This window comes from Orcinus orca, chromosome 2 (genome assembly GCF_937001465.1).
Source record: "Orcinus orca chromosome 2, mOrcOrc1.1, whole genome shotgun sequence".
In the NCBI taxonomy this organism is placed as follows: Eukaryota; Metazoa; Chordata; class Mammalia; order Artiodactyla; family Delphinidae; genus Orcinus; species Orcinus orca.
The window spans coordinates 110,205,706-110,231,090 of NC_064560.1; the positions used below are offsets into that span (position 1 = coordinate 110,205,706).

At 41.0% G+C, this 25,385-nt stretch overlaps 1 protein-coding gene across 1 annotated transcript in view; it reads left to right on the forward strand.

Annotated features, from left to right (window-relative positions):
* FBN1 (fibrillin 1) overlaps positions 1-25,385 on the forward strand; it is a 254,971-nt gene that overhangs the window by 188,328 nt on the left and 41,258 nt on the right. Inside the window, exons 41-50 of the mRNA XM_004281306.3 lie at positions 981-1,103; positions 1,759-1,917; positions 4,706-4,777; positions 8,299-8,424; positions 11,295-11,417; positions 15,083-15,208; positions 17,165-17,281; positions 18,096-18,224; positions 18,819-18,938; positions 21,544-21,669. Of these exons, the coding sequence (XP_004281354.1) occupies positions 981-1,103; positions 1,759-1,917; positions 4,706-4,777; positions 8,299-8,424; positions 11,295-11,417; positions 15,083-15,208; positions 17,165-17,281; positions 18,096-18,224; positions 18,819-18,938; positions 21,544-21,669 (1,221 nt within the window). The remainder of the gene's footprint in view (positions 1-980; positions 1,104-1,758; positions 1,918-4,705; positions 4,778-8,298; positions 8,425-11,294; positions 11,418-15,082; positions 15,209-17,164; positions 17,282-18,095; positions 18,225-18,818; positions 18,939-21,543; positions 21,670-25,385) is intronic.

The following is a 25,385-nucleotide window of genomic DNA, read 5'->3' on the forward strand; positions in this document are numbered from 1 at the left end:
TGTTATCTTGAGCCATAGTCCTGTTTATGCCTGCAGAGTTTTCCATGCTTTTCAGAAAAGCCATTCTTATCGGAGTAGCACAGGTCTCATTTCAGTGGCTTCTATATTCTGGACAGTTCTGGGCTCTTCTTCTTGTCCTTTACCACTTCTCATTTGTACTAAGCATTTAAATGAGCTTCTCTTTGGAGGCAGCCCCTTTGGTTTTATGATGCAAGTGATGACTCCTGTTCATCCTGTGTTACTGGGAAGGTGGAGACTATCGACCACTGTTAGCTTTCAGAGCACGTGGACCATTGACCCGCGTGGGGAAATGGTTTTCATCTCTATACAGGAGTCACACAACGGATTTGGGAGGAGAAGACCTCCCTGTGTCCTGGAGGGGAAATATTCCTCTGCTTCTCCAAAAGGCTTATTAGGTGATCTCGGCAGTGACAACCTTGTTGAGTATTAGTCAAGCATCACAATACACATGACACATCTTAAGACCCATGGAGTTAACAAAAATTTGAATCAGCCCCTGTGTTTGAAAATGGGGAAGGAGGCGTGATATACCTACTTCTGTGCTGTCTTACCAGTGCAGATTCATGAAGCCAGTTTTTGATGGCTTCAGGATATATCATATCCTTCCTGAGATTTTGTGAACATAGGAAGTACCTAGCTATCCTCCTGAAAGATACTTGAGAATTATAATTTCTCCACATTACCATCACTGCACGTGTTTGAGGATGTTTTGGACTCGTTTATTAAGAACTCATATCAGAAGGTAAAATTTCCTTTTCTAAAACTCCTCTCCTGAAAATGCACACATTAGCACAGACTAAGGACACTGAAGAATGAAACATCCATGTTCCTTATCCAGGTTGCGAAGTGCCCTGTGGATTTTCTCCAAGACCATCAACATTTATATTGACCCTGAGTACCAGACCATTCCAAAGAGTGAAACTTCCATATTCACCTACCACTTTCTCTTTGGATTATAGATGTGAATGAATGTGAAACTCCCGGAATCTGTGGTCCAGGGACATGTTATAACACCGTGGGCAACTACACCTGTATTTGCCCTCCAGACTACATGCAAGTGAATGGGGGGAATAATTGCATGGGTAAGTCCTAGCTTTTCTTTATAGTGCATGTTTGGTCCTCATCTGCAAAGAGAAAAAGAGCTTCCGAGCCAGCAGTTAGTCCTCAGCATTACGTTACTCGTAAGAGCGAGTACTGCCACCCTTTCACTGAGAGAGCCTCCTCTCCTGTAAAGCATAAGCTGGGCCTTTTCTCACCACCTCGTGTGGGTGGTTGGGAGTTTTCTTTAAAATGTAATGTTGGAAAATCCCAAACAAAGGTTTAATAGTACTTCTTTTGTTTGACTTTGGGTGTATCTTTATACAACTATATTTACAGCACTGACCTACAGTATTAAAACATCATGAGTCGGAAATGAGAAAATCACTGCCAGATAGCAGTGGAGAATTGTTACCAGGAGACTGGGTGGAGAGTCACGTAAAGTTTATTAACACCGCAGCTACATAATGACTAAGTTCTGTGGCACAAAACAACAGGGAATATATTTCTCAAAGTCCTTTTTCTTGTAGCAGCATAGGACGACGGAGAGCTGTGTGAGAGCAGGCTTTTCCTGCCCTGATTGAAGTCAAGTTACAATACACTTCAAAAGAGATTCACGCCTTAAGTATCCCCTTAGAATCTCCCTGTCGTGATTTCCCCATGGCATCACCAGTCCCTTAACTTCCTCCTTTCTTCTAGATATGAGGAGAAGCTTGTGCTACAGGAACTATTACGCTGACAACCAGACCTGCGACGGAGAACTGTTGTTCAATATGACCAAGAAGATGTGCTGTTGTTCCTACAACATTGGCCGGGCCTGGAATAAGCCCTGTGAACAGTGTCCCATCCCAAGCACAGGTGAGTTTTAGTTTCACCGTTACCAGAAAGATAGCTCGGTACATTACCCACAAATTGTTGGGGAAATGAATCTCAGCAAGGGAAGAAAAGGGTGCATCGTTGATCTTCATAAGAAAAGATTAGCTCACAAGGGCAAATAGTTAAAGTCACAGTTGATCTTAGTACTTGCAGGTGAAAACTGAGTCACAGAATATGCTTTCTAATTTATACCCAGGTTCATTCACCAGACGCATAGACTCAGTATATCACAAAAATATAAACATTGTTACCATTGTTATGGAGTCTGCCATATAACTAAAAGTCTGGAAACATTGGGCAAAGCAGTATGACAAATAAGTAAACCATAGTCCTATCAATTTTACTTATTTATAACTAATCTTGTTCCAGAAAGAATTCAAGGTGGCCCACAAAGATGCAAATGTAAAATAAGAAGGCCTAATGCAAATGGAAAGCAAGGGTAAGAAACTCAGAGCAAGGAACAAGGGTAATACACAAGACCCAAGCTGGGGATTCCTACACACTTGCCAGCAACGAGCAATAACCTGGGCTCTAAACCTTCTAGCAGCTCATATAGAGACAGATGTGATCGACTCTAAGAGTCTCAATGACCACAAAGCAAAATCAACACTAAAGAAAAGCAGAAAAGATCAACTCCTTGATATTGAGATCTCAGAGAAATTTCCTCTTATATCCTCATACAGAAAAATCCAAATAATGTTACCTGTTCGGAAAAAAAAGTCTTACATCTTAGCAGTAAATTTACATCTTAGCAGTAAATGAAGCAAAAACTTTGGTGCAGTGTTCTTATACGGTGGTTGATATATGTCCTATATATCGTGATGACATCATTTACTAATGATGATCTAGATTATCTTTGTGATTTAGATTGAATGAACTGCCATGCAGAGTATTGATCTGAGAATTGTGTGGTACCTACTCCATTCCCCACAGTGATATGTAACATCCTAAACCTATTGTCTGGTGCCACCTGACAGTGCATAAAACAGAAGATTCTTTTTTAGTAAAATATACCATTTCATCCATTGTTTACTCTGGAAATAGTGTAATAACCATTACTTAGAATTACGAGTTGTCTCCACTCTGCAAGATGTTGTTAGACCAGGGGTTGGCAAACAAGAGCCCATAAAGGCCAGATCCAGCCCTCCTCCTATTTTTGTATGGCCCACAAGCTAAAAATAATTTTGACATTTTTAAATGGTTGGAAAAAAAGTCAAAGGAATGATATGTCATGACCTGAAAATGTTATGAACTTCAAATTTTAGTAAATAAAATTTTACTAGAATTCAGCCCCACTAATTTATTTCCATATTATCTATGGTTGCTTTCGTGAAATAGTTGAGTAGTTTTAACAGAGACTGCACAGCTTGCAAAACCTAAAATATTTACTTCTTAGCCCTCTAAGAAAAAATTTGCTGACCCCTGATCTTGACCGGTGGCCTTCAAATCTTTTGATCGTACATACCTATCGTTAAAAAACCTGGAGGTTACACGCACTTGCTGTGTGTATTTACAAGTAAATGTGTACATGTCTCTCTATATTTGTTTTCAATTCTATCGAGAGATGCATTGATTATTTTCACAAACTGTTCTATTATAAAATATACACAAAATTAATTTTAAACTTGGATTTTACAAAGTTAGACATCCTAGTATTTTCTTTTTTACCTTGGTGGATCATTGTACATTCCCCTGCAGACCACTTTGGAGATCTCTGATAAAGACTATCATTTACTTTCAGAAATATCTGTCTGAGTTTTAAGAATCTGCATACTCTTAATATAACACGCAAGGTTTCGTCTTCATGTTGAATACTGGCCAAATCCAGGCATGGCCGTTCATTAGCTATGCAGTCTGCACACAGTTTAGGAGTCCCTGAAATTTGTCCGGATGGTCAGTGGAGCTGGCGTGACACTTGTTGGAAGTGGACCCTAACTTCTTTTTTTATAAGGAAATAAAAGCACCATGAAAAGAACATGTTACATTTTGATTAAAATACTCTTGGAAACCTTTTACTAATTTTCAGTAGGTTTGACCCATAAGGCAGTGGCCTTCTTGAGCTTAAATTGATACCATGCTATACTGGTTACACTCATGATCTGCAATTACAGAATCGCAGAGTTACAAGGGACCACAGATGACATTTAGTGCATCCTTTATTATCAACTTTGATGAATTCAGGTGAAGGAGAGAAAGATAAAGGGTCGGGGGGAGGGAGTGAGAGAGAACAAGAGAGCTGCATCAAAAGAAATCCAGCTCCAAAACTTGAAGTAATGAGGTAAGTTGGTTGTTTGACGTGAATTAGTCATTGATAGACCTCCTATCAAGAACTTAGCTAGATTTGCCATGGTCTCCCCCAGTCTGTCGAGGAAATGGCTTTTGTATACATTCATTAAATCCTAGATCCCTTAATGCAGAGTGGAAAGAGGCACTCATGCCAGTCCCTGGGTTCAGAGCTGAACAACATCCTTACAGAAACCCAGATCCCTACAGGCAGGATCATACAAATGAGTGGCATATGATATAGAGACCTCTGCTTCTGCCTCATTATTACATCAACATGAGATCACTTTTCCTTCAGTGCCTGTCTTAAGGAGAAGTTTACACCATCTGTAGGAATTTTCAGATTAATTTTTTATTTTAAATTTTTCAAAATACAGGTAAATACCTCTCAAGAATGTATACAAAGTAATTTTGTTCAGCCTAATTATTGCTCTCTGCTGACCCCTATTCCCACCCCGCTCACCCCACCTTCGTTCAATCACTGCAGATGAATTTGCTACGCTCTGTGGAAGTCAAAGGCCAGGCTTCGTCATCGACATTTACACTGGTTTACCTGTTGGTGAGTTATGATGCCTTTGTTGGAACTTTTTGTCTCTGCCTTTGTGTTAAGAAAAGGAAGTACACACTGTTATTTTCTCAGTTTGCTTTTTTTTTCTTAGAAGGAACAAATTAAACAGTGCCATTTAGCTTTATTGAAACTCTGATTCTTAGTTTGAAACAAACAGTACAGACACCCTGTGTAGCTCCACCTAATTGGCAGCAGCATTTGTCGGTCATGATTAAGGGGACTGGAAAGCTTTTCACAGAATTACAATCAAGCTTAGTTAAACCAACCCTAGGCATCAACAAAGAGAGATTCTGGGAGTAGGGCCAGTTGACGTTTGATTTGACTATAATTCCCAAACCTTCCATCTGACTAAGACCTGAGTTTAATATGACTGTTCATACCAATACTTATGTGTAGGTGGATCAATTTTATCTCACATAGAATCTCCTCAGGTTATCTGCTTTGGGATTTTTAGATGTGAAGTTAAAAAAAAAAAAAAATCTTTCCAATCTGAGGCCCTGTCTGGTAACTGGAGCAGAGACGACTGCAGTGCTAGTGAAGCTTACGCAAGATTCAGAAGTAATGCACAGCGTTCAGCCAATGGAAGTGATGCCTTTGTGGTTTAAAACCAAATAACGTAAAAGGAGATGGAAAGCTATTGCATCCTCAGAGTCTTTCCCCAGTGTGATTTCTGTGGGTCCTTAGATGCCCCTCTTAACTCTGAGCAGTTGTGTCCAGTAGCAAACATCACCACTTTGTCTGTTCCACCTTATTCCTAATAAGTAAACTGAAATCCACATCAGCCTTTCCAATGACCTTGTTTAAGAAAACAAGGGTCTGGTCCAGCAATCAACCTGGCTCTCTTAGGGCCAAATACATATGGCTCCACAGTCAACGTCCAAAGAAACATCATGATTTGGAAAGAAAACCTGTTAAATGGCATTGGCCTGAAACGCCCGGCTCTAGCTGCTTTGTTTTTCCCCTTCCCAAGACAGATCTTTTCATCTCCTTAGAATCTCTGATCTGAAGATAAGTGGTCTTTAATAGTAGAATCCATCGTTCTCCGTGGATGGACCAAGCGTGTACCCCAGCAAGGCCTACCTTCTAATGTTGGTAGCAGGCAGAGACTCAAAACAGCATTAACATCATCCACTAATAAAACTGGAAAGGCTTCAGACGTCATCTAGTCCACATCAGCTAGGCCTTGCCTTACAGTTGAGGGGACAGAGGCCTAGACAGGGGAGGGGACTCAGCTGAGGTCACCTGGCTAATTAATAACAGAGCTGAGACCAGAATCCAGTCCTGACTCACAGCTTGCTTTGCCTCTAGCTCTTGAAAACTGGAAATGTGATAGTTAGCAGTATACTTATTGTTAGCAAATTCCAGCATGACAAAATATTTAGATGACTGAGAAACTTTGTTTTATTTAAGCTTTATACTCTTCTTCTGAAAGGTCTGAAGATTGTTGGCATATAGAACCCATTCGTGTGGGGTTAAAACTATAGCAAGTTTATTAATCTTGTCTTTAAACATAAACTTTTCCAAGTTGAAGTTCAAATGGAATCCAGACAGGAAAAGAAAATATAATTTTTAATATATGCTTTTGCTCTTTTATGCCTAACAATGGCTAGAAATCTGACCCAGCCTGTTATTGTTAAACTTGAAAATACATCTCTTATATTTAAAACAAATGAATGTGAACATAACATTTCATGTTTTAACCCGTACGTAGTTCAAGAATGTCTGGGTTTTTTTTTCTTTTTGCTGATAGTGCATAGTTGTGATATATCTTTGCCTAACTTTTTAAGAACATGAATGACAAATGTGTGAAAAATCTAAAACATAATGACTTGTTGTATTCAAAATGGAAATACACCCTTCGATATTCTAAGCTGTTTTTTTTCCATTAAAGAGATCAATTTGTCTTCAAACAAAGTCAGGCCCTTTAGAAAAAGGTCCAACATAAATCCACGTCCTGTCGAATTTCTCCTTTAAAACAGATTGGCTTTAGGGTGTGATTCTTCTGAAAGCTCTTGTGAGTTCCACTTAAGTCTATAGCCATCTTCTTACAACTTATGCAAACAAAGTATCTTGCAGAGGCTCCGGACTATGATATGTAAAGGAAAGTATCTCAACAACAATAACAGAAACCTAATGGATTGGAAAGACCAAAGCTTTACATTCCCTCCCTGCTTCTGAAGTGTTTTGTGAAACTCTGCCAGAGGGCTGGTAGAGGGGCCCTCTGGGATAACAAGCACTTCGCTAATGGTTTTGAGAAGATTGTTTGACTGTGGAAAAGCATACGGGTGACAGGACAGCCTGTTAGCGGATTCCTGGTATCGAATCCCAACTCTGCCTCCTGTTGGCTGTACAGTCTTTGGCAAGTTCCATGCTCTGACTTCCTTAGTTCCATCATCTGCATCATGATGATGGTCAGAGTACCTAGAGACCATCTCATAGGGTGGCCCTGATGATTTGGTAACTAAATTCAGGTTAAATGCTTGAGAAGTATACCAGGCATACAGCAAGGGAGACACTACTGTTACTGTCACTGTTACCGTTATTATCCTAGAGGACACTGAATGGTCAGGAGTTCAGAGCAGGTCAAACAGCGAGTGGACCCACCAGGCTGGTGAGGAGACCAGACTTGCCCACGTGGCTCCCTCACCAGCTGGCCAGCCGGCTTTAGCAGCCTGGGTCCTGGCTCTGCTCTCACTCCTACTTTGGTCCTGTTTTAATGCTCACCAACCCCACTTCCAGGTACTGGTTCTTAATTGAATACATTTTAGTTGGCACTTAACATTTGTCAGACCGTGTACCAGGGGCCGGCAACACTGTAGCGTAGAAGCCAGCCCCGGTGCCTGGGCTTGGGAAGCCACAGTCTACTGTGACAGTCCTTCCCTGGTGCCTGCTCTCTCTCCATGGTCAGCTCAGGCCCAGCTTACATCCCCAGACCTGACTTACCTCCATTCAAAAGCCACGTGAAGGAGAAAGGGGGTGTTGAGGTGGAATTTGGAAGATCAGAGCTGGCAGTGACCATGGGCTCCTCCTCTGTTCCTCACCAGCTCTCCTCTCCCGTTCTAGACGAACACCACCACACACTTGGGGTAGAGAGACCACTTTCTCTTGGCAGTCACTTTTATTCTGCTCATCTGGTGCACAGGGCCCAGTGGGTACAAAGATGGCTCCTGCCTGGACAAAGCCGATGTTATAAAACAAAACCAGAAAAACAGATAGTCAGTCAGACAGACGCATGAGCGTCTGACAAGCAGTCCAGTTATCTCAGTTTGCTCTTCACTGACGTCCCCGCTTCCATCACCACCCCAGCACACATGCACACACGCAAGCACATACACACGCAAGCACATACACACACAAGCACGTACACATGCACACATACACACGCACTTTCTCTTCTCTGGCTGTAGACCTTACATAGAATGAATTAGAAGCAGCTGACTCTCCATTCCAGTTTACCCTGCAGAGGGACCGCGTGCCGTTCCGTCACTCATACGTACCTGCTCTGTTTCTAGATATTGATGAATGTCGGGAGATCCCAGGGGTCTGTGAAAATGGCGTGTGTATCAACATGGTTGGCAGCTTCCGATGTGAATGTCCAGTAGGCTTCTTCTATAATGACAAGTTGCTGGTTTGTGAAGGTAAGAGAGGCTGTCGCTATGTCACACCCAGAAATGAGCCAACCGATGAGCTGCATACCCACACACACACGTGTGGCCAAGTTCACAACATTGGAATTTTAGAAATCCATCTAACTCTAGCAGTACTGAAGGACAACATGTGGATCGACAGACATTTCATGTAAAATTTCCCTAACACGCAGCGGGAGAAGCAGGATGTCCATTCCCCGGCCCTCTCTCCCCACACACACAATGTATTAGATTTCCCAGCTGATACGGAAAAGCCTTGAGATCCCGGGTGTGTCCAATAGATGGCTGTTGTTTCACATTGCTTGAAAGTGAGCATGAGTGGTGGGCAGTCGTCTTGAGCTGAACCTCAAAATCAGTGTTCTCTTCCAAACGGAGCCTTTGCTCCTCCCAATTGAAAACAAGGTTAATGCAAATATTTCAAATGCACGAGAGAATCCCAAATGGCAAGAACAGCAAATTCGATTTTATATGAAGAATGTTGGCATGAGTGCAAATGGTACTTTTTTCATTTTCAAATTACCTCCGCTTGCCATGTGTTTGTGCTGTGATTCTGCACATTCCTTACCGCACTTCATATTTTTCCAACATCTGGGGAAGATAGTGTTCTTTTACATTTTAGTAAAAGGGACGTTCCTGGTTATTAAATATACCATGGGCCCTAGGACAGCTAGAATAATTTTCTATTTAGTACTTAAACTTAGAGTCTCTAGCAGAGTTTTTGTTCATGTTAGAGCATGTATTAGAGCACATAGGTCAACATTTTAATATTTAAAGATCTTTTTCTCCTAAACTGGGGACAACTTATAGACCATGAGTCAAGTTACAGCCCCAAGCGCATGCTTGTTAAATTCTCCTCACCAGGCTTTCTGTTCCTGTGGCCAAGTTGGCCCACGTCCCTTCCTCTGCCTGCTCTGCGGGGGAGTGGGAACGGGGTGACAGCCATTCCTAACCATCCTAAGGAGATAGTCATTTCGGGCTTTGGTTCGGGCCCTGGGCTTCAGGTCATCAAGGATCAGGTGTGGGGAGGAGGCATGATGTGGGAATGCAGAAGAAAGCCCACAGCAGGTGACCTTATAGTGCGAGAGGTGGCTGCCTGCTCATAGCCACCGTATGACACCTGTCGTACATGCGTCAGGATGTCCGCCGCCTTCTGTGGCATCTCCCCTTCTCTTCCATTCAGAGCTGGTTACTTGACCCAGGTGCCTCTCTGGCACTTATATCTGCTGAAGCAGCAGCCGTTGGCCAGAAACCAGAGGTAAGGCCATCCAGGACCACCACGTCAACCTAGACCTTGCTACACACATGAGACTGAAAACCTACAGCTGCACCAGTGTAAGGCACTTTGCTGTCAGGGTGGCATTCAGTGGATATGGAGATTACAAAGCGCTCCAACTCTTGGTTTCCGTTCCGTAGGATATCCATCTTCAGGGTGAATGTTTAATCCAGGGTCCGCTGCTTCCCAGCACACTCTTAGCTCGCAGAATCAGAAAAGGAAGGTTGACTTAGTACATGCCTCAGCCAGACTGAAATTGGGATGGATTCCAGAAGTGATTTAGGGAGCATCCATGCGTCTGCCCTCCCCAAGTATGTATATAATCAGATGTTAGGCATCTGATGCATTACAGAAATGCTTGTCCGTGACGCCGACTGGCTTCTCCAGCTACACAAGGTACCCTCTGTGTTTCTGCACACCCTTAATTAAGAGCAGGGCAGGCCCGGTGGTGAGGTGCTGCTGGGTCCTGGGTCCACTGTAACCCAATGTAGGCATATTCTGCTTCTGTATCTGTTGTACAGAGAGGCACACCCCGTATGAGACGGAAACTCCCACTGACTGCCAATAGCACTGAGGTTTTCCCACCACAGAAGCACACACCTAGGAGGCCTTGGTTGATGTATTTGCCGCCCCCTTGTGGGAACTTCTCTGGCTGAGCCGACTTCTGCATGCAACCCCGGTACTGGTGCTGAGCTGCCTCCCACCTGTGTTCCAGGCTATTCCCTTTACTGGATTTAGACTGAATTAGAATGTCTCATAAGAGCAGGGGAAGGGAATATGTATTTTGCCCCACGCTATAGCCTGGACTGTGCAGTAACTTTTGCAATGCCACGAATTTGAACTGTATTAGGTAGCTGTTAAATTTTTTAAAAGATAGACAAACAACTCCCTGAGCACAGTCAAAGCCCTGGAGCACACAATATCCATTTTATTCTTCCCTTTGATAGTAAGCGTTTGGTTCTTTTCAGTGGTTTTATGTGCAATCTCTCATGTTAAGTCTCCTTGACTTGACTGCCATGTGGCAGAAATTTAAGCAAGAGCCTGTGCAGCCCTGCAGTTCAAAGCACTGTCTGTAGACCAGGAGTACCAGCATCACTTGGAGGCTTAATGGAAGCACAGAATCTCAAGCCTCTCCCCAGACACGCTGAATCAGATACGCCTTTCAAAAAAAATCCTAAGTGATTCATACGCGCATTCAGGTTTGAGATGCTCTGCTCTGCAGACCTCACAACCTTCCAGACAAAAGCAACCCAACTGAATCCTAAAACCCCCAGGCTTTGAGCAAATACAAGATTTCCTAGGATACTGGTCTATACCCGTATCAAGTCCTGGCCCTTGAAGCTGAGTTTCACAACTTTTTCTAGACATTAGCAGCGTTAGAACCCGTATGTGGTGATAAATCAAGTATTTGCATTTCTGAAAAATATCTGTAAAACAGAAAAATTAGAAAACAAAATTTCCGTCTTCCGTGGTTTGTTCAGTAGAACCGATCAAAACAAGAAAATATAAATCCATGTTGTGTGAGAGGCTTCATCCACTTGACACCAGATTCTGCCCTCCCCGTAATTCAGTTCTCTCCTGCTTGTAGATATCGACGAGTGTCAGAACGGCCCGGTGTGCCAGCGCAACGCGGAGTGCATCAACACGGCGGGCAGCTACCGCTGCGACTGCAAGCCCGGCTACCGCTTCACCTCCACGGGGCAGTGCAATGGCAAGTAGTCCCCACCGCCCAGCGCCCACCCGACGGGCCAGCCCCACTGAGCTGCAGATACCTGGATTTCTTTGAGATGGTTAGGTTGAAGAATACATGACTTCTGAGTTGTAGTAACTAAACTGGGAAAAGGGAAAACTGTTGAAATGTCTTCACACTTAGCTTTTTTCTCCCTTTGGAGGTGTGACGTTTCCAAATTTGCCTCTCTGCTGCCCTGCTGCAAACACCCACTCCCACAAATGCACGCGCGCGCGCACACACACGCACACACACACACTCCCTAACTGGTATTCAGGACCAAATACTTTTTTGTCCTTTCACATAATCCCCTTGGAGTGGGTGAGGTTGTCACCATTCTGGCCACATACCCCAAGTCTAGATGGCAAAGCTCCCCTGAGCTGGGCCAGATTAAACTGCACAAACTAAGGAAAAAGAACCAACAGTATCACTTTTTCTCCTAAACAGCTTACACAGCTGCGGGCAGCAAACGTTGAAAGCCTTTTATTTGCTATGTCACCTACAGTAAAATGAGAAACTATCCGCTAGAGGTTAAATTTTTTTGTTGTTCCCGTTTGTCAGGGATGTGGTAGAAATAAGAAGGATGAGCGTGTTACCAACTTAATTGATGGTAAAATTATTAGGTGTCTGATGGTATCTTGTAGCCAGTGGTATCAAAACAAAAACACTGGTGTTTCAGCCCAGAAGGAAAGTAATACCTCAGAATGATTTTCATCTGAGTTTTTTAGTAATTATAAATCACTGTATATTTAGCAAGGAGGTCAGGAAGAATGTGTTATTTTGCTTCTGGCTCATTTCACAAGGAATTTCCTGGATATTTTATGCATTTGTGAATGAAACAACACCAAGGAACGTGGTCAGATTTTCCTTGGGTCTCCTTGCCCACCAGTGATTAAGTGGTGGGAAGTGCGCTGCTTTCCGTAGGGTATTTTGCATTGTTTTATGAGACTTTGGTGGGAAGAGGGTGTAATACCAGAACAAAAACTCATTTTGAGAATCAAGACTTGTTTTTTGGGGGTTTAAAGGAACATGTGCAAGTATTTAGCATTTTGTCAGCAGAGCAGTTGTTATCCACGTACTGAAAAAAAAAAAACAAAACAGGACAGGAAAAGTGAGGACGTCTCTGATATGAGTCACAATGCTCTCATGAAACTTGGCATTCATACCACTTCCCTGCATTTTGCTTGTAATTTATATTTATTTGAAACTGAGCGAAATAATTCCAATCAAAATAAGGAATTGCTGATAATACAGAACATGTCATTTCACACCATTTCATGCTCAGGCAAGATGAGGGAAGAACTATTTTATACATCAAGACAAGACGTCCAACCAGGGCCTGCTGGGGCTTAAGCCCTGTCATGTTTTCTTGTAGAATATTAACATAACTTAACATAACTTATCGCTGGCGTTAACCAGCGATAAGTACTGTGAAGGAGTGTTGTCTGTAGCCAAATCTTCATCTCCCTCATTCATCGAAATCCTCACAAGAAAGGGAATGTACTTGAATCTGAGTTTTGCAGCTATTCAGCCTCTAGGGCTGAAGACTTCGCTCTGGAAATGTCTTCACTTACATCTTACTTTTAAAATCTTTTAAAATGTCTTTAAATACTGTCCTATACATGGCATTTTTCAGACATATTGTAAAATACTCCTGTCTTCCTGTGTTTAAGATGAAAAGAACTAAAATTTCCTTATCGTAATAAGACTTTTATTTGAATCCATAAGGACATCATTTCAACAGCTGGCCATAATACCCGCATTGTTGCTGAGAGATTTTTAGAGAACAGTTAGGTATCGAAGCCGAGGATGCTGGTCTCACCTGAGGAGCTGTGGCATTAGAGCAAACGCAGCCCCCTTCTGAAATGGATTGCCGAGCTAAAGACATGTTCTTCCCAGCCATTTCCTCATGGTCTCCTCTCTTTCTGCTGACTGTGTGGGTGTTTTCCCCCAGTACCCTGTTTAAATCTCCTATCTCAACCTCAGGCAGCACCTTCTCGGAGTTTAAATCTCGGTGCTTGTAGAAACCTAGTTTTCTGGTCTCAATACAAAGTGAACTTCACAATTAAGTTCTCTAGAATTGTAACTTTCTGTTTCAGCAGTAGAACTGCAAAGTAATCCATGTTTCATTTTTTAAAACTCATCGTGAAATAGACAACGTAGGAAAGAAAATTCCTAACTGAGGATCCCTTTCTAATAAGATTTTTAATGCTCTCCATTTTCTGTGGGTCCCAGAGATAAGACAGACCTGGTCCTTGCATTCTCCCAGATCCATATTACCAGAGGTTACCCAAGGTTTGGGCCAACCCTTCTCAAAATCAGCTCCCTCCACAGAGCTTGGCAATGGAATTCAATTTCCTCTGCCTATCTCAGGGAGAAGGTTGCTCATTTTAAATCCGTTTTCTCTGATGGCAACAATCATAATTTGTTCACTAGCATTTCTGCACAGGCTAGCCGTAGCTCCTAAGCTACTCTATCCCAATGTCCCCTCTTTATGATATACTCAACCCCACCTGAGACTTTTAAAGGATATGGTGATTCATCAACTCTAAATGTTTTGCGTATTGGAAGGAAGTAGTTCTAAAAATGGCAGCCTGAGCACGTGAAATGGAGGGGATATACGCTCTCCTGGCGTGGGCACAGCTGCTCTGTGCAGCAAAAAGTGCCTGTTCCCAGCTGCTGTCTTCTCAGCAGATAGGGCAGGCAAACAGCAAGTCTGGATTATTCAGCTGAGAGCGGGGTGCTGCGGTGCTCTACACATCTACACCCAAGGCGGTATTCTGCTGTTTGCTTTCTCTTGTGACAACAGGAAAATCAGGATAACGCAGTGCCTTTTGAGTTACATTTTCCCTAAACGTAGAATCTTGAGAGCTTTAGAAAATCAGAGACATGAGTAGGCATGTAATTATGTCATCTGTGGATTCCTGCAACACATTTGGCCCCTCAGATAATCAGATTTCGGGAGAGCATCACTTGATGACAAATACAATTTAAAGCCTAAAGACTGGCAGAAGCAAGATGAGAGGGCTTCCTTTTGAAAGAATATGGATAAAAAAGAAAGAAACATCATTAGGATCGTCAAGTGCTGAAAGGAGCCATGTGTAGACAGGAAGACTTGGTTCAGATGGAACAAAAGGTTACAGGAGTGAGACAAAATAATGATGTGTAAGTGGAACAAGGGACGATGCAGGCTGTCCATCATGAAAACCTATCTTAGCAATGGGATTTGTTTGATTTAAATTTCTAGAGGAAGCCATGAAGCTTCCATGATTTGAGGCACCAAATCTTGACTAGACAAATACTTCAGTCAGTTACACAGTCTAGGATACTGCTTAGGCAGAGAATCAAATGGATTACCTACCAGTTTGGATTTTTCTTCCCCATTCTACTTCTAAGTTTTCTCTTCTTTTAGAAGATTTTTTTTGGATACCGCCCCTGTTTTTCATTGCTTGTGTATTGTTAATATGGTCTGAATGTGCCCAGTAAATCAGAGTAAGTGTTAACCAATTTTGAGTCAAAAATAAATATGTCAGCATCTGTTTTACTGGCTTAGTTTAGAGCTAGGATTAATCCTGAGAGCAATACCTAGAAGTAAGTTATTTGGTGTGATTTTGTCTTCTAAGTTTTCACTTAATTTTTATCTACAGATCGCAATGAATGTCAAGAAATCCCCAATATATGCAGCCACGGACAGTGTATTGACACAGTTGGAAGCTTTTATTGTCTTTGCCACACTGGTTTTAAAACAAACGCTGATCAAACCATGTGTTTGGGTGAGTATGTGACTATCATTTCATTTTTTTCTTCATAACCTGCTGAAAAATTCATTTGTATCTGAATATATTTAAAGTTAACACTAAACCTTTCAGTAGTTGTTTTGTTATTTATAAAGCAAAAACAGAAGCACGTGTATAGCATTAATATCCTTTGGTATTTAATCTTTAGTAATCTGAACATCATAAACCTCTTTCTTGATAATCATTTGGCTGTCAGTTCAGAAAAACTTTTGACTTAAGAGATAAATTGAGAAAGATATTACGACAAAAAATTACTATTTATTAATGTTAAAAGCCTATTATTCTTTTATAGTATTTATGTGAGTTTGCCTTATTGGAAAGGGTGCAGCTTTTGATTGTTTGAGTATGAGCATTTTTCGAGACGTGTCTGTAGTTTGTATCAGATCCTTAAAGACAAATTTACAGATCATTTTCCTAGGGGAAAAGAGCTCAAGATTTTAAATCTCTTCCTTGGTCTTAGTACTGAATCAGAATGTTGATTTAGAATAAACTTCAAATGTGTAATCAGTCAATTTCTCTCTTTCCCTCCTTTCTATTTCTACTTTAAAGCAACATCCATTAAGTCTTCTGGGGACTTCAATCAGTTTCACAGCTGGAAAAAGAACAATCTATAGGGTGATGTTTAAAGTGCTTGCCTTTGGCTGTAATTGGATTTATCCATTAGGGAACATTCTCATAAAATCTGGTCATCTTCAGAGCAGATAAGTTTTAAGTTAAAGATTATAATAGGCCCTGCTCATCACTGGCGAGATAATCCCTACATACTAATGAAGCCCTGCCCAACTTTCCTTCTCCCTCTTCCATCTGAATTATGTAGAACCCTCTACCAAAGGACCTGCCCAGCTAAAGAACTTCACTTGCTTGGCTAAAAATGAATCAAGGCAGAAGTTTCTGACTGCTGGCAGGGTGACTCATCTGGATGCAGTCAACCACAGACACACATGGTGGAGTCACATTGGGCTCAGCAACAGCTTCTTGATTTAAGATCACAGATAACTTATCTTTATGTCCAAAATTTGAAAGGAAAGGAAATCCTAACTCTAAACACTACATTTTGCTAATCTGAGGTGTTGCCTTCCACTCCTTCCCCATCTCTTTGTCCTTGCCCTCCTCGTTATGCCTGTTGATATAACAAGCCAACAATATCAACGTTTTTCATTTTAATTTCTTATTTCCTCCTTAATATAATGTACACCTACTCTTTATGAGAAAGGTGATGGCCGCTGTCACAAGATGCAAAGACACATAAGATGCCAAAACAGCTTTACAAATAGAGTGAAAAGTCATAGACCAATAAAAAGACAGAATACACTGCAAGAGAGGAGACCCACATTAGGGGCCATGCCATTGGGATAGTTTAGAAGGGAGATAAGTCACCATTTCATGGGAGGGGTCGTGGGTTTTTAGGGGTGGATTGGGAAAAAGAAACATGTCTAAGATTCCAGGTGAGTTAGAAAGCTAATTTATTTTGTTGCTGATTTTGGGGTAATATCAGGTGACTCACTGCCTTTTGGTAAACTGGAGTGAGAATCTTAAAGGCTGAAGTTTGCCAAAGGTGGCAGTGAATCAAGACCCAGATGTGCACAGAATTTTCCATTTCCAAGTGAAAGTATTTGAGAAAAGTGGCAAGGGTGGAGAATTCTAGAAGTAAATAGAATAAAATAGTTCTTGTCCAGTTCTCATGTCCTTAGCTTGCCTCCTTTCACATGCCAACCAAGGAAAGGATTTTCTCCCAAGGCTTAGAACCTTGCCTTTTGCTGGTTTCTCACAGGGAGCTGCCGCTGCTGGAACTAATACCAACATCGAATCTAGAAGTTCTCAGCCTACGTACGACATTTTGTGAACTCTTAAAATGCCTTTTAACCGCAGGTAACCATATACCCTCCTCTTCTGTTAATAATCATGTTTTTCTATGTCCTTTGTTCCTGCTAGACATAAATGAGTGTGAAAGAGATGCCTGTGGGAATGGAACTTGCCGAAACACAATTGGTTCCTTCAACTGCCGCTGCAATCACGGTTTCATCCTTTCCCACAACAATGACTGCATAGGTGCGTGTGCAAAACAGTCAGCCACCAAAGGAAGGCAGTTTTATGTGTGTTCTTTGTAATTAGCATCATCTCCAGCGTGCTGGCAATCTTTTTTAATATATGCCATCTTATGCGTGACAGGTGGTTAAAAAGAGTTGTTAAATACAATGTACTAATTAAGTGTCAAATATAGTTACTACATCTATTACTTTTATTAATATACTCATTAGCAGCTATAATTTTTATGTCTACTATGCTGCAAATTAAATGCATTTCAAAATAAATCGAATATGTTTTAAAACATACAAAAGCTATCCTTTGTATAGAAATTACGTAGTTCAGGAGCAGTGTGGACCTGTCTAGATGTTTCACTATAGCCTCCCTTCAAAGAAGTTAAAATTCTTCTTATAAAATATGCTACATTATTCACAAGCAAGGGTAAGGAACCAAATTTTGTATTGTGCTAGAGGCTACTTTTATATACTTCTGATTACAAGAATACTTAACAGTACCCTCAGCTGTACTGTGTATTAGTAATTCAGTTTTAACCTTTAAACATGAAACCTAAAGGATGATCAAGGTGAAACTCATACAAAATCCTAATATAAATGATCAATCTCTAATTAGTAGAATTATGTCATCTTGTTAGGTTCTGATAGGTGAATAAAGCCAGGTCTGTTGTTATAAACTAGATCACATTGGAATTTCTTAAGTCTGCCTGAGCCAGCAAAGGCCACTGAAATTCAGTATAAGTATTTTTCCCTTTAAAAGTTTTGATCATTGATGGGATTAGGATATTTTCTTTGGAACATATCAAAGGGTATTTTTTTGGCAGATGTTGATGAATGCGCAACTGGAAATGGGAACCTTTGCAGAAATGGCCAATGCATCAATACAGTGGGGTCCTTCCAGTGTCAGTGCAATGAAGGCTATGAGGTGGCTCCAGATGGAAGAACCTGTGTGGGTGAGTGCTGCTTCAGAAACACCCTCCAAAGGTCATCCCAGAGGCCACTCCAGGAATCACGCAGTCTCTATCACAATCCTTCCTTCAGAAGCCTGGAGGAAAAAGATCAGAGTAGAAGTACACTAATCCTGCCTGAATGTGTGTATGGTATATATACCACTCTTCCCCTTTATCTTTTAAAATTAAGTGTTTGTAATTACAGAAACAGTTACAATGTTCAATGTAACTGTTAAATTGTTCTATAAACAACTGTAATTCCCTTTCTTCTATTCTTTTTCTTCCACACAGCTTTGTGGTAAGCTCTTATACAGTCCTTTGGGTGTCCTCAAAGATCTTCATACCCATTGACTTTTCACGTGCTATGCTTTCCTGGAAAGTAGATCAAATAAAAATATGGTTGTTAAATACATTGCACACTTCTGAAAGCTAATAAAGCTGATTTTTATTGAGCTGTTAGTTTTTCTCCAGGGTAGAGTTTGTGGACTTTAGATTTATGTATTTCTTAGATTTTATTCCAGTTTCTTTCAATTTTAGTTGCTTGATGGAAATCATGCCAGTGGGAACCTCTTTCTTCTTTTTCCCTTTGCTTTGCAGATATCAACGAATGTCTCCTAGAACCTGGAAAATGTGCACCAGGCACCTGTCAGAACTTGGATGGGTCCTACAGATGTATTTGTCCACCTGGATACAGTCTCCAGAACGACAAGTGTGAAGGTAGGAGGGCTATCAATATTTGGAAATTAGCAGTATTGGTTACTGCATTGACATTATCCAGTTTTTGAGATGGTGTGATGGTGTCTTCATTTTGGAATACTTTATCAGAAACAAATCCAAGGGTAGGGTGTGACTTATGGGCTCAAAATTAGATGGTGAGACAGGAACATCAATTCTCACGCTAATCTCTGATGAAGCTATTTTGCTCTGTGTATATGGGTGGTCACATAACCCTGACACCTTCCCAATGTACTTTTATGCAGCTGGTAGAAAGTTCTGGATTACATGTTTTTAAGTGCCAATGGGTTGCAACTAAACATAGCTTCCTGATTCCAGTTAAAATCTTTAAGTGACCACAGTCAAGGTTGGAGGAATGTGGCTATATAATTTGTCTATGTTATTTTGACTTGTAGAATGGTAGAAATGTGTAACTACAAATAAATTCTCAGCAAATTTTATAGTATCGTATTCCTCAATACGTACGTATATCATTGCATTAAATGCAGGACGTTAATTGCCAGAACTTCATCAATGAATGGGGTGGAAAGGACTTTTAAGAAGTCACCTAGTCCATGCTCCCACCTTTAAACAAGTCTGCATCTAATCCATAATGAGTAAGAACTGTCCACTTTTAATAGCATCAATGACAAATGTTTATTATATATCTAATTTAACTCTCAGTCAAGAGATAATATTCTAAATGAAAACACTTTATCAAAATTAGACGTAAATGCAAATTATTAAGTGTTATTTTACTTCTATTAGAGATCAGCTTTATTCACTCCATGATTAATGCAAAATTACCCTAAAATGAACAGAATGAAAATGTATAGAAAGGAAAACGACTTCCAGAATAGTTCATAAATGTGTTCATTCTAAATCTTTGTCCCTACCCTTATGAAGCTGGCACCTACAGTCTGATTTCTACCGTAACAACAACAAAAACAAAAAGGAGACATCCGAGCATTTTTACGAAAGTTGACTTCTAAGCAAAGGTTGGATGTCGGGGTGGAGGGAGTGTAGGAATGGAGCAATTCAATCAGCAGCAGCAGTTCAGATAATAAGCCACAGGAAACATGATGCAACTATAAATGCAACATAAGAACATGAAATGATGAAGAAGCTAGTTTTGCACTGTACAGGAAGATACCTCGCACTGCACATTTCTAGAAAATCTATAGTGTGGTATTTACAAAATTAAGTCAAGATAACCAAGTTAATATCCTAACTTCCCTTTCGTTGGACCTCGTGGGAATAAAGCTGTGTAACGCGAATACATTTTGGTGTGGGTAGAACTCGTTGCACAAACCTGAAAATAAAGAGTTGCAAGATACAAGGGATATCTGTTTCGTTGAAAAAAATTGTCCATAAAAATAGCATGGCTCAGAATCAAGACTTACCTCTTTTTCACTACAAATTCCTGCTGGAAGTCAGGGGAAAAGATGGGTACGTCTCTTGGAAAGAGTGGTCATACTTTTTCCACAAGTAGGGTCATCATGTACTTTACTGACCAAACCAAGACAGTTTTGAGGAGGGCACTATTAATAACAAGTCCAGGTCAACAGGCTTAAACTAGTACTCTCCCAGGCAAACTAGAACATACTCAAGCCACTGAAACTTCCCTGCAAACCATCCTTAATTACTCCTTTACAGTAGATCAGGTATATTAATATGCTAAAGGAAACATGTCACAATTATGTGTGTCAAATTCCTATCATCTATATGATAAAAGAAAAACTATAGTCTATACACAGAAGATATTTTTGTGTCTTCAGACAAATTAAACTGCAAATGAGAGATAGGAGCCTCATCTCTTGTGATATCTTTAGTTTGTATTGCATAGGATTATTTTCATGAGTACTGGTGTCCTTGTAAAAGTCATAGTTTTAGGATATTGTAGCATGGGATATTGGGGAAAGCACTGTGGACAGACGGGTGGAGGGGAACAAATTTGGTTCAAAGACCTACATCTCTCACGGGGTAACTCATTGGCAACACAATTAAAATTTCAGAGCGTCTGCTTACTGTGTAGTGGTGAAGTCAGACTCTAGAGTTTCTTGCTTCTTTCCTAGTTTAGGGTGGTATGAAATTACTCCAACTTTTCTAATTATCCAAGAAATTCAGTCTGGGTAAAACATGTTTCTCACTGCATCCCTAAGAAGGCACTTGCAGAGTCCATTTTTACAATAAGAACCATCAAAACTAGTTTTTTAAAAGTCATCACAGGGACTTCCCTGGCGGTCCAGTGGTTAAGACTTCACCTTCCAATGCAGGGGGTGCAGGTTCGATCCCTGGTCAGGGAGCTAAGATCCCAACATCCTCGTGGCCAGAAAACCAAAACGTAAAACAGAAGCAGTATTGAAACAAATTCAGTAAAGACTTTAAAAAAATGGTCCACATCAAAAAAATCTTTTAAAAAAAAAAAAGAAAAAATAAAGTCATCACAGCCTAGAAGTCCACTCACAGCATCATGATACAGGAAAAATCTTCATTGTTAGAAGAGTTTTGAAACTCAGTTACACTTTGTACTTTTACATTGTGCATTTAGTATCCGATGGTGTCTCCATCATGTTTTGACCTTGTTTGACACATGTACTTCTTTTAGATATTGATGAATGTGTTGAAGAACCAGAAATTTGTGCCTTGGGTACGTGCAGCAACACTGAAGGCAGCTTCAAATGTCTGTGTCCAGACGGGTTTTCCTTGTCCTCCACTGGAAGAAGGTGCCAAGGTAAGTGCTTTTGACTTTTGGCTTTTGACTTTCATTACTCTGTGTTTATTTGTTGTGGTTTTATTTTTTAAACATGGCGAAGTTTTGATTCTTTGTGAAAGAGAAGATGGAGTGTTTTCATTCATCCAGACGTCTAATGATTACCACATGTCAGAAAGTTCATTTTTACTTTTAAGGTTAAAAACTCATCCATCAAATTATGGTTGCTTGTACAACAACTGTCCTGGCACTTTAAACCTGTCTCTCCCCCTGAGAACACAGATGCTCATAGGTCAGTCAGCAGGGGATCAGCCATGAGCCACTGAACGTGGCAAAGCCTGGGGCAAGTTCAGTTACAAGTTCTCTGCCTCTGAAAAGGTAACCTCTGTAAATATGGGCCAAAACCTAGACTTTCAGACAGAAAAGTGCAGGTTAACTCATGTGCTCCCGGGTTATAATGCCTATCTCTTACATCACAAGTTTTCTAAGAAAACAGAGAAATAAATGTGAACTGACCAGGATTCTTGCTGGCCCACAGTCTGTTTTCAGGAATGATACTTGTGAGCTTAAAAAAAAAAAAATCAAAAGGGGAGCCTGAACTTAAGCATAACACAGTTTATTATGTCTCAGCAAACTGTTCAGATTTTACTAAACAATCAATTGTGTGTGTCTGTCTACTTATACAGACTAGTTTAGTGAATTCAGGACAAAAAAACACATGCAAACAGACATATCCTCCCCCCACCCCCGTCCCACCCCCTTCCGGTGGTTTTTTTGTTGTTTGTTGTTGTTGTATTCTTTTGTTCAGTTTTTTTTCTCCTTGGTTGTTTTGTTTTGTCTTTTGCTTCCATATTACCAAGTAAGAGGCAATGAATATCATTTAAGATTCCAAATAGTGGGCTTAGGGGTCTCAGCCTTGCCATTTATAGCCTAGGGCAAGTCATTTAATCTTTTGGAAGCTCAATTATCATATTTCTTATTTTTAAACAACAATAAGGATACCCGCCCAACCAGTCTTGTTGAATACGTGAAAAAGCTTTGTTCATTTCTGAGTCCTTCATAGGTTCTTGCTATTGTTGTTCAAACTGATTAACTTTTTACTTTTCAACGGGTCATTTGGTCACCTAATATTTAGGGGTGTGAAGGGGGAGAGTTGAGAATTCTCTGTTGGTTTGATCCTGTAGGTAGCTATCAGAGGCCCATGTGGATTTCTGGGTTATGGGTGGGATGGGCTTGATTCAAGCGAATATTCTGTCTGTATGGTACAGACCAGCCAGATAAATTCTTACTCCTACTCCCTTGTCTTTGTGTGCCTTTGGCTTGGCCGGAGTTTGGAAAGAAAGCAGTGAGAAACCAGGTGTGAATCTGCCGATGTGGCAGGCCAGAGGAAATTCATAGGCTATTAATTCAATTTGCACTGGCCTGTCACAGAGCAAGCTAACGCTGCAGGAAGAATCAGCCCAGCTGTGAGCAGCCCTGCCACATGCTCAGCTCCAAGAGGCAGAGCCAGAATTGAGGAATGCAAGCAGGGAAAGTGACTTTTGTAGCTCTGATGAAATTTCAAAGGTCATTAAGGCTCTCTGCAGATAGACCTGTAAGCAGGCATCCTAGCAAGCCCTCGTTAAAGGATGTGGGCATACACAACTCTCTTTCCTGATGCAAGGCACCTTTAATTAAAAAACAAAACCAATTCTAGAGGATCATCACAAGCAAATGCAAATCTCCCAAAGAGCACAGATTTTGCTAGAGCCAGGGCATTAAGAGCTGGGTTTTTACTGTAAGATGACAAATTAGGAGTCAGGCTTCTGTTGTCCATAAAATGAGAAAATTCCACAGAACCACAGATAATATTTTTGAAGGGACAAATGTGATATAGGACTCAGGTGCACAGACCCTGGCACCTAAAGGCCACGGATGTAAATGAGCCACTCCCACTTACAAAGTTCAGTGAAGGGAATTTGTCACTTAGGCTCACTCTAAACTTCATACCTAGATTTTTTTTCCCCCCCGGGGTGAGGTGATAGAGCGGTGTTGGGGAGCTGGGCTGGGGTTTGGAATAGGGTCAGTAATGAAAGGAGAAGAGAATGAGAAAATTAACAGACCAATATTAGCACATGCATGTATCTAGGTTTAAAAGAAACATTACAAGCTGAAAGACAAAGGAGAGAATTGAGTTTTGATATAATTGTTGAGACATTTTTGTGAGTAGTCATTAAATTATATCTTAAGACAGTTGTAGGCATAAATAATAAAAACTGGACCAATATGGCTTCCCTGGTGGCACAGTGGTTGAGAGTCCGCCTGCCGATGCAGGGGACACGGGTTCGTGCCCCGGTCCGGGGGGATCCCACGTGCCGCGGAGCGGCTGGGCCCGTGAGCCATGGCCGCTGAGCCTGCGCGTCCAGAGCCTGTGCTCTGCAGCAGGAGAGGCCACAACAGTGAGAGGCCCGCATAACGCAAAAAAAAAAAAAAAAAAATTAAAAAAAAAAAAACTGGACCAATAAACACAAAACACTGTATGTGACGATGAACTTGAAGAACAAAGCACATCAAAAGGTGTCCTTCAAGAAACTACAATTTGTTAAATCTTGACACTTTTCAGCAAAGCGACCATTTAAATAGCAGAGATGCTGCAGGACAAGGATAGGCTTTTATTGCTCTTCGCCTTCAGAAGAGTAGTTTGCTGAAAGGTGCCTTTTAGGTCCCAGCCATAATGGATGTGAAAATGGAGTAGAAACTAGAGAGACAGTTTCTCTAGAAGAGTTGGTAGCCATGAAGAGTTCAACAAGTTCATTGGAGAGGTCAACAGAATTTGACTTATTGGAGCCTGGTAAATGTGGCTGACTGATATTTTTACTTTAATTCATAAAAATTTTTCTGCTATGATCTTTGGCAGCTCAGTTATTCTTACCTTGTCTCCTTTTCGTTGAAATAAAAGATGGTGAAATTGTCTTAACGGAAATCATAAATGGCTATAATAATATGCTACCTGGAATTGAAAACAGTGACAGGAGAGAGCAGACCTGGTCATACATAAAGAAAGGGGGATTGTGCAAAATGGATATGAAAGCATTTCCTTAAACCCTGCAGATTTTAGCCTCTGTGTAACTCAGAGGAGTTTGCAAAGCTTTGGAGGTCAAATTTGAGGGAAAACATACTCCAGGCTCTTGGATGAGCTCACTTTTTAGAGTCACCCAGTTTGCTCTATAAGAAATGGAAAAGTCAGTTACCAAAACTGTCAAGCAATTTTGGAGAATTCTGTAGGAACTAGATCCCAGCCCCGTGTTCCATGTTGGCGTTACCAAGAAATAACTGATATTAAAGAAATATATTCTTTGGAAGAACAATTATTCTCCTTCACATCCACCCATCTCCCCGTCCTCCTCTTTACCTTCCCTCTCTCTGTGGAGCTAAATAAGCTTCTGTGTGTGTGCAAGTGTGTACACACACGTGTGTCAAATCTGCAGAAAACCTCACATATATTTTGTAGACAGAAGCTGCGTGAGTAGCTGCTTCAGTGAACTACCATTGAGTTGTATTTTCGCCAGTCCACAAAATTGCCACATCTTTATTTGCTCTATGCCTGGAATCTGGGGTTTTATTTTGGCTCCAGGGCTTAGGGGACACAGAATAAACAGCATAGTGTGATATCACAGTGAGTGCTAGAGCTGGGAGGTCTACCTTAACTACCTTAACTTAGCGTGCTTGCTAAATGTTACACCATCTCAACGTCTCCG